Source organism: Astatotilapia calliptera, chromosome 1 (assembly GCF_964374335.1).
Source record: "Astatotilapia calliptera chromosome 1, fAstCal68.1, whole genome shotgun sequence".
NCBI lineage: Eukaryota > Metazoa > Chordata > Actinopteri > Cichliformes > Cichlidae > Astatotilapia > Astatotilapia calliptera.
Window position 1 is genome coordinate 1449012 of NC_137422.1, and position 16979 is coordinate 1465990.

Here is a 16979-nt window from a genome sequence, read left to right on the forward strand (position 1 = left end):
CAGTGTGTGGGAGTTGGTGGAAGGTGTTTGGTCTGACTCAGGGCCAAGGAAAAGTCTTAGCCTGTATCCTGGAGGACTGTATGTTCTTGACTGAGCCCATTCATGTTGGCACACACACACTTGGATACCATCACGCATACTGATATGAAAACATTCACTTCCAGACTATTTTTCTTTCTGTCTCGCTGCATTCACATGCTATAGCTCTTCAGGTCAGCTTTGTCAGCCCTCCTGTTTGTCCCTCGGAAAAGCCCCTGGTGCTTGCAGAAGCTAGAACTGGCATGGCATCTTCTTTCCTACCTGTCAATTCCTGACACTAATTCACACACCAAAAAGATAAGTTTGCATTTCAGTATTAACAGATTTATTTTCAAGTCTCCACTGAAGCTGCTGGAATTTCTTTTCTGCATGGCTGCATAAAAATATCAGACCTAGTAGCGCTCTCTTTTTTCCTTAGGTCTCTGACATCACTTGTTATTTTGCTAAGTGAAAGCCCTGCTTTTACCAGCCCGAGGCTTTTCCTCAGAGCTCTTGTCACTCTCAGCACGACTATAATCTGTTACATTAATTCCTGCTCACGTGCCACTTTGCAGCACTATTTTTGAACACACGCTGATAATCGAGTTTGTCCTCCACCCTTGAGGTTATACACAAACAGGAAGAGTGTTGTTTTTGTTGTCCCAGCAGAGAGCTGGGAGATAGATGAGAAAGAGAGCGAGACAGCCTGAGGCTATTTATCAGTATGACTTCAATCATCTGAACATTTGACAGTTCTAACAGGCATATTGGTTATGCCTCCTTGAGTCATGGTGGTTTGTGTGTCCCAGATATGTTGTAGGGGGCTTTTGCCCCTGGTAGCTTCAGTTGAGTCCATGACCACACTATAGTGCCCAGGACAAGATTAACAGGGCCCCACCATGGAGCCAGTTCTGAGCTCACAGGCCTAAGTCTATGAGGTGCAGCCCTCTCATTGGCTCATCACCTGGAGGAGGTGTTGTAGGAGTCAGGTGCAGTGTGCAGTCAGAGGTCAAATCTACAACTTCCTCACAACTCATCGCTCTGGTGACGTAAGAGCCCCAGTTGGTGTCTGATGTTGGACGATACGAGTTAACCTTGTGCTCACTTCAGTGGATCTCTTGGACTCAAAAACCAGTCTCCTGGAGAAGGGCTGGACTTTTACCAGCATGGAATTGCCTCGGTGAGAGATGGGGCGATTGACCTGTACGCTGGGGTTTCTCCCAGTGGGGTAAGAGGCTTGTTTTCCTTCAGGGGAACAGTTCCTGACTGTCCTAACTGCAAACGATTAATTGTGAGTAGTCACTGAATGCTGCTGGCGGTGACCCCTATCAATCACCAGTCACTAGGCTAAAGTGTGCAAAGTGCTATCTGCGAGTCAACAGCGTCAAAGGGATCGCAAAGAAGTATACGGTACTGCTGCAGGTAACCAACTTAAAACAATGTATTGCTTTTTATTGAGCAAATACAAGTGAAACCTCTTTAGCGCATCCCTTTGTAATGCAGAAGAAATTGCAGCATTCAGTAACTCTTCTTTTGTTTGCATTGTAAAGAACAGGGATCTAAAACCTTTAAGTCTGGGCTGTTGATGCTTTAAATCAGAATGAAAATGTTCTTTTGTACTTTTTAAGCTCTGGCTGCTCTGGTGGAGGGAGTAGGTGGAGAAAAGAGATTAAGCATGTGTGGGTGTATGATGCTCACTCTCTCAGATTTCACACTTGAATATTTCTTTGACAGTTTTTTCCTGGCTTGGCTTCAGTTTTTCTAATCAGCACGTTTGTGTTGTTGAGGATATGTATGTGGAGGAGGGAGGACGAGAACTGTTATCGTTTCTAAGAGCCGTCTTCCACTTACTCTGATCTTGTTGTCCTTTCTACTTCTCACTGCTTTTCATGGGATCATTTTTGCTTTTCCTTCACTGCTTTTTTACTGAGGTATAAATGGTCCTTCCAAGGCTTTATTTTAATTACAAAAAACATAATACTGTAGCTTGCCTATGAGGCCCAGTGTGACTGTAGGTGTGGGGGACGCTTTGGGTTTTTTGCTCGCTACAGAGTTTTAGAACGTTTGCAGAATTCAGAAACACTTTGTTGTTGTTTTGTACCTGCTGTTGGTACCTTTGGAGCATTTTTCATGAAAGTATCTGACAAATAATATTACAGTGATTACATGTCAGAGCATGTAAATAAATTTTGACTCAAAAACACTATCATGGTGGCATTGATCAAAAATGCCCCAAACTCATAGATGATGGCACAGTGACTGAGTCCATCTTGGATAAACAGAATGGTCTCCTGCCTTTTCCCCCAAAGAATCAGTCAGCGTAGTGACTTGTGCTGGTATTCCCAAAGCCATAATCAGAGAATTTTCTTCTTGAATGTTGGGGAACTGGTCAAGGTGTAACCTGTCTTTTTGGGGCGATCGTGGCTCAACAGTTGGCAGTTCATCTTGTAATCGGAAGGTTGCCGGTTCGAGCCCCGGCTCTGACAGTCTCGGTCGTTGTGTCCGTGGGCGAGACACTTCACCCGTTGCCTACTGGTGGTGGTCAGAGGGCCCAGCCTCGCCTCTGTCAGTGTATCTGTGGCTGCAATGTAGCTGCCATCACCAGTGTGTGTGAATGACTGAATGTAGTGTAAAGCGCTATACGAATACAGGCCATTTAGCATTTTTAACCTTGTTGCTGAACAAAATTGAGAGAGAGGCCATCAAAGCAAACACCTGGGTTTGTGCCTGTGTGGTTGGAAGACTTACCTGTAAAAGGTCTTTTATTTTATCCTGCCTTTAACTTATAAGAACTACTGCAGCCACAGGATTAACTAATTGCCGTTTTTCTACATTCTAGTCTTTTTAAATGTTTTAACACTTTGTTGATGCTGTTATTGTTATTTTGAATTCCAAAAAAAACCCACTGTGAACTTAAGGATGATTCTTATTTAATGCTTTCTTTCTTTCTTTCTTTCTTTCTTTCTTTTTTACATCTGTAGATATTATGATGCTATTGATTTCTTTTGGTGGCTTTGTAGGAAAAAACTGATACTGTAATGGATTGGAATTGCACTGGCTCTATCTCGTTTCCAACTCCCTGATTCTCCTGCATTAAATTGTTACATTTGATGTTTGCACAAATTGTTTTGTGCTTTTTGACTTGATTAAGCACCTGCGTCTGTGTTATGGGATCTGCACTGGGCATCAAAAAGCGATGGGCAACGTCAGACTAAAAGAAAGGAAAATACCACATTGATGAAGTAGTTGCATTTCCACAGGAATAGGCCCTTAAACCTTGCAACTGCTCAAGGAGTAAAAGGGCACGCTGCCTTTTGGTTGCAGCAGGCTGAGGAAAGTCGTCCTCACTGGCCAACAAGGTTATCAGCAGGTGCAGCGTGGATGTTAATAAGTTCAGTCTGAGTGTGGGTAAGGCAGAGGTAAAGAAGTGCTCCTGTGCTTGACTCAGAGTTGAACTCGTCTTCTTTGTCTCTGACGCTGATGTGTTGTAGGTCAGTGTGTTTTCACACCAACGGTTCTTTTTTACTGTGCATGTGTTCTGTGTATGCAGGTAAAGCCAAGTTTATCCACATGGGAGAGGAGGTGGATGGGGTAGACATGAGGGCCGAGGTCGGCCTGCTGAGTCGTAATATCCTGCTTCGTGGTGAGATGGAGCCCAGCTGCTATGGCAATGAGGCCTGCAAGTTCTTCAACTTTGACACTTTCGGAGGACATTTGAAGGTAAACTCTTCTGTTAGCTGTCGTTTGCAGAATAGGCAACACCGTGTGAACAGGCTTGAAAAGGAGGAAAAACGATCCCTTTAAAGAGAACCTGTCGTAGCCATTTATTCCCAGCTTCATACTTTAATTCTTGGGCTATACTATAGAATAGTGTTCTGCCATCTGCTTAATGATGATAATGATAATCCTTTTATAAGATTGTAAAAGCAGATATGCAGGGCTTCTGCCTCAGCTGTCTGAGGTGAAGTTAGGGATATGGACCCAAGAGTAGAAAAAAAACCTGTTAAAAAGAAGGTTATGACCTGTGATTCAAGCAACAAAAAACGTTTTATTCCAGACCAATGACAGCTACTTTTCTCAGGAACTGCAGAGCTCCACAGAGTGGGAGTGATTACTGCACACATACACAGGAAAACGGTATAAAGCTGCCAAGCTTCGGTGCATTCTTGCTCGCGTGCTCTGCCAAAACTCCTCGTCCTGCGCCCTCATAGCTACTACACAGAGAAATTAGTAAATGCACTCCAGGTGTGCCACACCCTCAGCCATTCTGCCGTCCCATTCCCTCCTACAACCAATCCACAGGCGATACCCTGCCATCACATCCACCCACTGCCTAACTTAGGCCTGGGATCTATCCAGCCTGATCTACTCCTCGCCATAGGAAATCAGCCAGCAGATTGCCAAACACTCTTTTACCATGTATCATGCTTTAGCGAATTTCAGGTTCCCACTGGTGTAAAGAACTGGATGGTCAATCCCACGTATGTGTATCCCATGTATCCCGGTGCTTTGGGGTGTGAAGCAGATACTTCACATAGAGGGCAGCACCTGAGTGTGCCTGCCCACATCTGTTCCAAAGTCTTTGCCTTCTGCGCTGGCTGTGGCCCGACGGTTCGCTGTTACTGAGGTACGTTGGAACCAGTGAAGCATGTTTGCCTCAGTAACCCCAGAGATGGAGTGATTAGTGCACACGCCCAGGCCAGTGCTTTACAGCTGCCCAGCTTTAAAGTGTTTCTGCTCAGCCATACTGTCCCACCTCTACCTCCACAAACCATACCAAACACCACAGCTGTGTGTTTGACCAGGACTCTAGCCAATCGCAGCATTTTTCATCATTTACTCTGGAACTTTATAAGGAAACCTGATTATTTAGTAACACAAGCTTTAATAAAATACATTTTTCATTGACGATAACAGATATATTAGCTTTTGTCAACATTTGAAAAACTGTCAGGTGGTTGGACAAGCCTTGGTCCCATCTGTAGATCCTACAGCTAGATGAACATAGGGTCCCAATTTGAATTTGAAAACATAAAAGACATTACTCAGACTGTATACCAACAAGTCCAGTACTCTTCCTCAGAGACACAGAGGAAGAATATTTGTCCTTTCATGCTCACAGATGGAATCGTGCTCCATAATTACTGACTTGCACACATTTGCTGGACACTGTATTGTGACACCTAGTGTGTCTTTATCCATCTGAGTACCTGGACCAGACTAAGTTGGATAACACTGAACGAATTTCAGGTTCCCTACTGCTCCTCCAAACTCTTACTTGGGGGAGGAGCTCCATCATACTGTTTTTGAGCCCTTTCTGTTCTCAGTACACATATGACTGTTGATCATCTCATAACAGCTTCATTACATTTAAAGAAAACACAGGACGGATCATCTAATGGAGATAAGTGTGCATACAGACAAGAGGTTATTTTATCTTCTATGTTCAGAGTCATAATAATCTGGCTCTGAACACCAACAATGTGGAGAGTCTCTTGTTTCAGGTTTCTGGGTACACACATCACAGAAGACCTCACATGGACACTGTGTCCCTCTAAAACAGTCTGCACTTCCTGTGCACCCTGAGTGGCTTAAAGCCTTCTGGTGTTTTTGTACTGCTGCACCATTCAAAGCATCCTCACTCACGACATGCTGACATGATATGGAAACAACTCCGCAGCAGATAAGAACACTGCAGAGTCATAAACCTTCACAAAAGATAAACAACACACAGCTGCCTGCCCTTGAAGACATGTGCATATTACACTGCCTGCAGAAAGTACACTGCATCCTAAAGGACTCGTCTCACCAGCTGTTTGAACATCTGCCCTCAAGCAAATGTTACAGGTGCATCAGAGCATGCATCTGCGTAATTAAGAACCAGTCTTAATCCTAGATCCATCTTCCCAAGGGCAGAAGGTAGTGCAGGTCATCTATGAATTAGAAGGTTGGTGGTTCAATCCCCATCTGGTCCATTCTGCATGCCAAACATCCTTGGGCAAGACACTAACCCCAAGTTGCTCTCCGATGCATCCATGAATGTGTGTGAATGGTAGCTAGAAAGAGCTTAAGCATAGAAGAAGTGGCTGTATGAATGGCTTTAAAAAGGCATGTTGTATGAAGCACTGTGAAAAGCCTACAGAAGAATCAGTCCATTTACCATTCACTAATGAGCTCTGCTCAGGAACCGCACAGTGATAATCAGTGATGATCATTTTCTACACAAGTGCAGAATCTGGTAATTGTCACTGTTTGTAACCTGCACTGTTTTTGAGCTCTTTTAAATGCGTCAAATAAATTGGGAGAAAAGTGAAAAGGACACAGCAGCAGTTCTTTTGGATGCTGACTTTTCAAAAGTCGTGCTCCTGCTCTGTCATTTTTTCTGCGTAGCCTTCACAGCCGACACTTTTTCGCTCTGCCAGAAATCACAACTAAATGCAGCTCGGTGGCACTCAAAGTATGTTTTTACACTAAAACTCTGGGTCATTAGAAATAGCAGCTCTGAATTGCACCCAGAGTGCTTTGCACATTATAGGTGTAATATGTATTATACATTTAAAATATTTTAAACAATAGAAATGTTGCTGCTTTGGTAGGAATGTGTGTTTAGAGCATATTAAAGGCAATAAGTTAAAAAGATCCTTTAAAAAAACACATTTTTGAGCATCGTTGTTATACTGAAGCTAGTCTTTTGTTTCTTCTGACTTCCTCCACGTTAATGCACCACTACAGCAAATAATCCACATTAACATCTAAAATCTTAATTTAGTTTAAGGCTCATTAAGACTCTCGGGCCTCTGTATGTGTTCATCACTGAAACGTCCTTCTTTCTGTCAGCCTCGTGCACCCTATCATCAGAAAGAGGCAACAGAGACACTGACGCAGGAAGGAGAGGGGGGAGTGTGTGGTTGTCTTCCTGCTGCCTCAATGCCTCCCTTTCCCCAGGGCAAGATATCATATTCCATTATAAATTTCCATCTCAGCCTCATGTCACATATTTCTCATGAATGGGTGTGTGTAGAGCATGAAATAGCATAACACACACATGAGCACACACACACAGAGGGTGAGAAACACTAAATGCCTCAGGACAAGTCCTGTCGTGTGAAAACCTCCCATTTCCAGAATTATTAGCTGGTCGCAAGCTGAATGTCGCTGACTGTGATCCGGGTGATATTTCTTTCATTTTTTAGCCTTTTCACAAACACTATGATGTAATGAAAACCAGTGTGACTGCAAGAAGTGTTGGTTCTCATGATTCTCTGGGTTTTTTGGGACATAGCTGCATGGCGTCACAGTCTCCTGGCATCTGCCATCCTGCTTCGTTCTCCACATCAACCCATACCTGTCTGTAACTTCATCTTTTATTTGTCCAAATTTCAGTGTTTTCATTATTTTAACGTCCTGTTCTGTTCCTCTCTCGTAGTATTGTTGCTGCTTTAATAGCAAGTTATGTCATTGATCATATAACTCCTTTAAAAATACTTCAGTGAAGTGGAAACAAATGTGGTGACTCGAAGTAGCAGAGGTGAGGCCTAGCAGACACTGATGTCAACCTGCCAAATTTCAGGACTTATCAGGATCCAAAAGTGTGACTAATTATTACAAACATGTTACCTGGAAGAAAACGATGCATGGTGTCGACTTGTGGTTTGTTCGTTTGTGTTTTGTTATCTACCAGGCTGTGAAGATGCTTGCAGACATGCGTATTTCAACGCGGGAGTCGGGGATTTGTCTTGTTCCAGTTTTGTTACATTGATTTAAAGTTTTCACTGAACAATGGCTGTTGTAATAGTGATTACAAGTGTTGGGGTCATTACTCAGGAAGAGTCACGTATTACACATCACTCGTTACTTTAAAAAGTAATTCAGTATCTCCCACTTTACCGTCTCACTCTTGTCCTTCTCTGCACTTGAAAAAAAGTCATGTCTATACCCGCTACTCAAAATCTGCATCTCTGTACCACTTTCTACCTCCCACACATGCACGGAAATCAGCTGATTGTAGCCGCGAGAGTGTCCAGGAAATAAAAAACATGTTTCTTTCTGTTCGCCCGGCTGGCAGAGAACTGAAGAATGACATCATTGTAACCGTGATGTAATTATTGAGTTTAGTACTGCAATGAGTTACATTACACTACATTACAAGACATACTTGATTCAGTTCAATTTTATTTATATAGCACCAGCACCAGTTACCTCGAGGTGCTTTCTATTATAAGATAAAGATCCTACATTAATAGAGAGAGAGCTAGATACTAATAATAATTAATGGTTAAATGCAGAGAGGTGTATAAATACATAGTGAGTGAAAAACAAACACTCAATGGCTAAAGGGCAACGTAGGCTTATTGCAGCATCTAGTTATGCTGCATCTAGAGGCTCTGCCTCCCATTCTACTTTTAAATACTCTAGGAACAACAAGTAGGCCTGCAGAGCGAGAGCGAAGTGCTCTAATAGGATGATATGGTACTACAAGGTCATTAAGATAAGATGGGGCCTGATTATTTAAGACCTTGTATGTGAGGAGCAGGATTTTGAATTCTGGATTTAACAGGAAGCCAAAACAGGAGAAATATGCTCTCTCTTTCTAGTCCCTGTCAGGACTCTTGCTGCAGCATTTTGGATCAGCTGAAGGCTTTTCAGGGAGTTTCAGTGAGTGTGCAAATGGAAGAACGCAGTCTTACATATTTGTTTAATATGTGCGTTGAAGGACATGTCCTGGTCAAAAATGACTCCAAGGTTCCTCACAGCGTTACTGGAGGCCAAGGTAATGCCATCCAGAGTAAGAATCTGCTTAGATACCATATTTCTAAGATTTTCAGGGCCGAGTACAATAACCTCAGTTTTATCTGAATTAAGAAGCAGAAAGTTAGCGGCCATCCAGGTCTTTATGTCTTTAAGACATTCCTGCAGTTTAACTCATTGGTGTGTGTTATCTGGCTTCATGGACAGATAGAGCTGGGTGTCATCTGCATAGCAGTGTAAATGTATGCTATGTCTTCTAATGATACTGCCTAAAGGAAGCATGTATAATGTAAACAGAATTGGTCCTAGCACTGAACCCTGTGGAACTCCATAATTAAACTGTGACGAGGACTCTCCATCAGAGGTCTCAAACTAAAATGAGCGGTGGGCCCCTGCTGCCACTGTCATCTCATGTGAGAGCCACTGTAGTGTTCAAGTAATGCAAAAAACTAACATGAAAACACTGAGAAATATTTCCTAAAATGTAGCATTTTGTTTTTGTTTTTTTAATTTCAAATATTGTATAACAAGACAAAACCGCAAACGTGAACATTTTTTTTCCCTCACTCTTAACTGAAGCCTTACATTGAACTACCAAATAAACACATCGGTCCTCTCTTTGTGGCCAGACACGTGGCAGCACTTCTGCTATCGTTTTGTTTGTATTTAACAAAATCAAAATGAAGACCTAAGTGTTCACTTTAGTTTTTGACTCGCTCACTGAACTCAGCCTCAACATGTTTGTGCGCTCTGCTCATATCGCCGTCATGTTAAATAATTTTTTGCTTTTTAAAGAACTTATCCTAACATTACACTCAACAACAAACAACAAAAAAGTCACTTCAAGGGACAAATTGCACTATATTTCTCAACATTAATATGTTAATGCAAGTGGCCCTGATTCACATGACCAAACTGGAGTCCCATTATTGCGTTAATCAACAATGTCATGTGATCACAGTAAAAAAGTACAAAGAAATAAATTACACCCAACACTGGTAGCTACGTCCATCTTTTATTTACAGTCTATGTGCAAAACAAAGAAATTGAACATTAGAATAAAAAAACATAAAATAATGATTTAAAAATCTAAATCTGACTCTAGTGTTGCTAGTCCTGCTTTTCATGTACTTTTGTTTTTTTGCTCGTGTCTGATTGATGCAGTAACTGGAGCTCTCTGACTGCAATGTGTCCACTGTCATCACCAGGTGGAGCATGGTTTTAGGGCAGTCCACATATCTGGGATGGAGCTGCAGCACATGGGCCAGCAGACCATGGGACACTATCCTGTCCATTTTCACATGAATGGAGATGTGGATGAGAGGGGAGGCTATGACCCTCCAACGTCTGTCAGCGATTTATCCATTCACCACTCTTTCTCCCGCTGCGTCACTATCCACGGCTCCAATGGACTGATGGTCAGTTAGGAAGTTGTATAATTTATTTCTGTATTTTTTGTATGTATTAATGCATATATAAGAACGCATACATAAAAATGTGTAATTTATTGTTAAGAGTCATTATTGCAGCTCTTAACCTTCACTGGCTCAGAAGCAACCTGGTAATGTTAGGGACAGTGTTTTTGTATTCGTATAGCGCCGTACTTATTGGTGTTGGTGACTCTTACTAAGGCAGATACGATGACCTCATTTAAAGGGTTTTATATTCTTTTTAGTCTCCAGTAATGTCTCATAAAATCATTATTATAGTGACAGGCATATAATTTTAAATCTCTGAAAGAAACAGTTTGTATGAAGATGTATATGAAATATATGAATTAAAACGCAGGAGATTGGGCACTGTGTGACATGGATAATAGGGGGATTCAAGCTATTAAAGACAAGTGCACGACTATAAGTATCTTGGGGTCTTGTTCATGAGCCAAAGAAGAGTGGAGCGGGAGATTAGATCTGTTGTGGTGAAGAGAGCTGAGTATTAAATTGAAGCGGTTAATTAATGTTCTTACTGTCACCTATGGTCACAGGGTCTGGGTAGACCACTGACATCTCTGAAGGGTGTCTAGGCTCTGGCTTAGTGATAGGCTGAGGAGTCATTCATGTTGGGCTCAGAGTGGCTACTCCTCCAAATTGAAAGGGTCCAGCTGAGTCAGTTTTCAGGTTCATATCAAGCAGGTTGCTTCTTTGCTCATCATATTCCAAGATTCCCTGCTGTCGCTTGTGTAGCATTAGTGCTACTCTGTCCTGCACCGGCTGCCCATGTGTGTTTCTGTCTGGCTACATTTGTTCAGCCTTTCACAGACTTTAAACTGATGTATCCTAAATTTGGCCGAAAAGGGAAAGCGAATAACAAGCACAAATTCAACCTAACTTCATCCACTTATCAGTTTGCATTTATCCACTAAACCAGAGCTTCCCAAAGTGTGGGGCCCGCCCCACTAGGGGGCTGCAGAGCCATTGCAGGGGGGGCTCGGTATAAAAAGGGGAAAAAAACAGAAAGCTTGGACACTGCTAGCACGGGGCGCCCACACAAACGCAAAGCAGGAGATGAAACGTCGCTGAATATGTTTCCAAACCAACTTCATTCTAAAACAAAGACTAGAAAATATGGTGAAGCAAATCTGCCCTTTGGCTTCACCTGCACAGGTGCCGAGGTAGGTCTCCCTGCAGGGTTGGTTTTCGCCAGGCTGTTTAAATCACAGACAAACAGGATCCCACATTCTTGATTTTTAGTTCAAACACTTGTTGTAATGACTAACTGCTCCTGACATGTTGGAGATGTTTGCTCTTTATACAGTAAAGTTACAGCAGGATGCAAATAACATCAGGCTGATCCTGCCACGATTTGTTCCCCCGGTTCAAGTCACAGACAAACAGGATCCCACAGCTGTTTATGTTTTTAAACCCATGTTGCACAGAGAGGAATTTTTTGAAAAATGTATTGATGCAATGTTGAACATTATTACACAGGAAACAAACAACAACACATAAAATAATGACACCGTGACGCCTCTGCCTTTGTAAATGGAGGGACAGTAACTGCGTGTAAAACCTGCAGACAGTCAGATTAACAGTATTTTGTCATCATTCTGCAATTCATCTCACGTAAACATGAAAAAGTTTGGGAACCACTGCACTAAACCATTTTCGTTGACTAGAATTCAAAGCTGAAGTTGGGTTAAATTTGGTGCAAGAATTTGCTTCCTAAGCCACAAAAGAAACGCATTTGATAAATAATGGAGCTTCTGATGAGCAATTACACTTTAGAAAGTTCACACTTTTGTTATAGACATTTTTTTCTACAGTTAGATTTGAAATGGACCCCATGCACTATGGTGACCTACTCTACAATCAGTAATGTACTGTGTTGCCTCCCAGGTAAAGGATGTGGTGGGATATGACACACTAGGCCACTGTTTCTTCACGGAGGATGGTCCAGAAGAAAGGAATACATTTGAGCACTGTTTGGGTCTGATGGTTCGAGCAGGGACCCTGCTGCCTTCAGACAGAGATAGCAAAATGTGTCGTGACATCACTGATGGAGCATATCCAGGATATGTGCCCAATCCACGTCAAGATTGCAGGTACACAAAGAAAGTTTGATTGTACATAAACGACATGTTTTAAATAGATTTTTTTAGACTCTCTTGTTTAGTTGTAACTGTGTACTTACAGTGCCTACACTGTCTTCTTTTTTTTAAAGGTCATTGTTCATGATACCTGTTCTAAAAAGAAGTTTCAGTATTGAGTTTTTAACAAGTGTGCCACCATCTTGTCCAAGTATGACTTATGATGTAATTCATTTGGTTGGTTGGTTGGTTGGTTGGTTGGTTGGTTGGTTGGTTGGTTGCAGTTACTAGCTGCATCTTGTGTTGGCTGAGTAACGACTGAACCAACTGAAACTAAAACTGAAGAGCAGTCCAAGGGGCTCATTGTTAGATGTGACGTGTTTGTACAAAAACGAGGACAGATGCTCCACTGCTGCACTGGAGAATCCAGAATCACTTATTTTGTAAAGCACTTTAGATTTGATACCACATTTACAGGTAACAACTGTGCTGGTGCCACAGTGCTGAGCTGGTTTGTGTGTGTCAAACAATGACGCATAAACCTCCAGAGATGATAAATATTAAGTAGCAGCTATCCATCCATCCATTATTAGGTATTTTAGTAAAATTATGACCAGATGTTGGACTATAAAAATGCAAGCAGCATGTCTTCACATCACTTCATTTCCATTATGAACAAAACAGAGACATTACGGTTTTTGAATGTAGACTGTTGAGAACTACATGCTCATCCTATCATCAATTCAACGCAATTGTATTTATACAGCGCCAAATCACAACAAGGTGCTTTGTATTGTAAGGTAGACCCACTCAGAATACATAGCAGCTTAGTCCAGGTCACATGACTTTCTATCTCACCACTGTCTCTGCATGACGGGGATGAAAACAGTTACTTAAAACAGTCATTTAGGGCTCAAGTGCTTTCACTGTTTTTGAGCATGTGTGTTTTTATGTGCATGAGTGTGAGTATGCATCGGGCAAAATCATTCATCCAAATCATGCTCTTCAGATTAAGCAGTAAGACATGGCACTTGGTTATATAAGCATCAGTGAAGATGCTTCAAGCTTCCTTTTTTGGTTTTTTGATTTTTTAATTCCCAGCAGACCTGTTTTAGCATCAACACACATGAGTGAATGAAAAGCAATTACATTTTTCTACTAAGGTATTTATTTCTACCTCTACATTGTATGGATATGTTTCAGTGTTCTACTGCTGACTCCCACACAGTGACTATTTTTATTTGCTTAGTTTTGATACGAGACCTTCATCAGTTAATAGTTAAGGATAAAACAGGCAGCAACCTTAACACGGTGCAAATGCTGAATTTCAAGAAATTCAAGAAAGTAACAACACAAAAAAATGATCTGAGTTATTAGATATACGTCGAGTCCTGCATGTGTCTTTTGCCTTTCTGTCTTATCTTGTCATCTTCTGTTGATATTCATATTTAACAGTCCTGCCATGTAAATACTGAGATGCTTTGACGTGGCTTTAAAGAGGCCGTTCATGCTGAAAAACCCTTTCAGTTGGAGCAATTCTGCATATAAGTGAAGTGAAAGACTCATTGGCAGTTATTGAAACTGCTTGATTATTTCAACGATAACGATGGCACAATAAGTTATTAGGTTGAGGGAATAATTGGTTTTCATAGAGGGGTAGGTTTGGATTTTTCCCTTTGTTACGTCGCTATTTAAAAATTGCATTTTGTTTATACTTCAGTTATTTGATGTATGATTAATGGGTAAATTATTTTAAAAAACAACTTGTGTATATATTGTATATAAAACTTAACAAAACATTCTTTGCAAGTAGTAAGATATTGTTTAACAATGCACTGACAGGCAGTGAGTCACTTACAGTCTTGACAGAGGCGAGTTGAAATCCACTTCCCTCTTTGAAGTAAGAGTGTGGCCAAAAATGAAACCCTGAACTGAAAGCTTAATTCTACAATAAAAAGATAAACATATATTATAGTGGGGCTATTAGACAGAAACAGGAGTGTGCAAGCTGATGAATAAGCTACTATTGTGTGATGACTCAGTCACTGGGTAACAGCCAGTGTTGTGGGCTTTCAGATGGTTCCAGTGGATATCCATAGAGCTGACACGACTGAATAGTAAAGCCACTATTGCATGTTAGTAACTTTTGCCTGTTCTCACATGTAGTTTTTCCTCATTTTATGGTCATGGTCTTTCTATGCTTCACTTTTTCTCCTGCAGATATATTTACTCTTTCCTTTTGTTTAGAATAGCTTCAACATAGAGTTTGAAGAAAAGTAGCTCCACTAATGTTTGTGGATAAGGCTGAAATTCACACTCATTGAGAAAGTGGTTGCTTTGCACCAAGTCAGGAACATGATGACATGCTAGAAAGTTGGTTTGGTGTCCTGTTAAAGTAACTTTAGGTCTGCCTGAGCCAATAGAGTGCTCCACTAAATGCACACTTTAATGTCTCATTCATTTGTTTATTACTATTTTCAGCGTGACTGAGGTGACTTTCTTCTTAACTCTGCTCTATGGTAACATAAGCACCAGCACTAGTATTCCCACTAGTGGGAAGTGATAATGTTTTTCAGTAATTTGGTGATGTTATTAATGCACTGTCAATGTGTGTTATTAATTATAACCATAATAATTTGAAAAAAATCCCAGTTTTGCCATTAAACCTGGACATGATTTCCCTTGATAGAAGCTAACTTGGTTGAAGAATCTAGTTTGCTCTCCCTTGAATCATGTTACCATGCCTACAGTAAAAGTGTTTTGGGTTATTTGCAGACTTCTTATGTAAATGATTCTTTTGCATTGCACTGTTGTTGTATTCATCCTTTTAAGATTTTAAGACTAACTACAAATTCCTATAATGGAGCTGTGCAAGTCACATCATTGTCACACAATTGAGCATGGTGACGTTTAGCTCAGCTCTCAGACCTTCCTCCCTCCCATCACTTGTGACAGAAATCACATCAAGCAGGCTGGAGGGGGGCTAAGCCTTGATTGGGACTGGTTGAGACGTTGATTACATTGAGCTAATATCGTTCTCACCTCAATTGAGCTGCAGCAGGGGGTGATGAGTTGACAAGCGTAAATCATTGTTAAGGCTGCATAATGGAGAGGAGATGTTAACAGATAGGTCAAGTTGAGAACTGTGAAAGAAAGCAAACACACTCTGTTCTTCTGCAAAAGGCAAAAGCAGAGGTGGAGGTCTGTGATCAGTACAATTTGTACATCATGAAACTTGGTGGAAAGGTAGAGCACGGATAATGAGAGAGCTTTCAAATATTCTCATGATATTCCAACCCTGTGACTCCATGATAACTGAACCAGTAGCTCCGTTCATTGATAAAGACGGTGGTTAAAAGCTCTGTGATCATGATATGAGGTGGTGACACAATCTCTGTCCCAATCATTACATACACCTGCTGGGTGTGTATTGGGTACTTCATGAGGATCATTTTTTGCTAAATAAAGATGAATGACAAGCAAAACTTTCTAGCATGGATATTGAACTACTGGACAAAAGGAGAACCCTGTAAATGTAATGTATGTTTAATGCATCTATTATTCCTCCTTCACCTACTTCATGCTGATGCTGTTCTGGAGCCATTTCCATCTTATGAGAGTTGTGGGTTCGAATCCCAACTGGGGCATCTGCATCCAGTAAGGGTCCCTAGGACCCACCATACTAACAATGAGCGAGAGAAATAGAGGACAGGAGAATAAATCAGCTGTTCTCGACAGAACCATCCAAGGTCTACTCTTAGTGGAACAGCACCACCAAGGCTAGGCTAACTCCATCTCAAGCCTACAACAGGAAGAGCATATGGCAGAAGGATGCAACACATAACGCCAACGCTCAGTGGCTGGTGGACCTTAGAGCAGACCACTGAAATGTCCCTGAACAGGAATTAGTATGAATACCATAGGAGCAAAACACCAGGTACTGGTAGACAGAACAGTCATCTAAGACTGTAAGACCAGGCCCACCAGACTGTGCACTGTCTGGACTCATAACTTGCCCCTCACCTAGATCCTGGAATGCCTAGAACTATACAAGATCAACAGGACCCTAAGAGCCTTCTTCAGGAACTCAGTGTGGATAGGGTGTACAACACTAGAGGCCAACTTCAAGCCCATAGCACAAGTCACCATCAAATGCGGGATCTACCAAGGAAGTCCTCTGCCCCCACTACTATTATGCATAGGCCTGAACCCCCTCAGTGAGATCACTGACAAGACTGGCTGCAGATACTGACTACAGAATGGAGCACTAATGAAGCACATGTATGATATCAAGTTGTATGTCAGGCATGAACGATACATCGATTCACGGATCCACGCCACCAGGATCTGCAGCAAGGACATCGGAATGTTGTTCAGATCGAAGAAGTGTAGTCAGATGGTAACAAAGAGAGGGAGGGTAGTCAGAACTGAGCACATCGAACTACCAGAAGGCAACATTGCAGACATCGAGCACAGCTAGAAGTACCTAGGGATCCCACAGGCAAATGGGAACCCCAACCACTCCACCATTTGACCTTCGATCTGAAGAAGCTTCTCGGATGAGAGGTGAAACGTCTTCAAGCAACCTAAAGAAGTCCAGATGCTTTTCTTTCCAAGTTCATTAGAAAATGTGTACTGTAGTTGTCAGGTTTCAGTTAACGGACTCAGGCGCAGACCGGGACTCCTT

The 16979-nt window shown here is 41.7% G+C and overlaps 1 protein-coding gene across 2 annotated transcripts in view; it reads left to right on the top strand.

The window, feature by feature from the left end:
• The window catches only part of cemip (cell migration inducing hyaluronidase 1), a 156418-nt gene that overhangs the window by 89635 nt on the left and 49804 nt on the right, over nucleotides 1-16979 (top strand). For both annotated transcript variants that reach the window (XM_026185444.2, XM_026185371.2), the window contains exons 12-14: nucleotides 3569-3738; nucleotides 9975-10184; nucleotides 12102-12307. In XM_026185444.2, the coding sequence (XP_026041229.1) occupies nucleotides 3569-3738; nucleotides 9975-10184; nucleotides 12102-12307 (586 nt within the window). The remainder of the gene's footprint in view (nucleotides 1-3568; nucleotides 3739-9974; nucleotides 10185-12101; nucleotides 12308-16979) is intronic.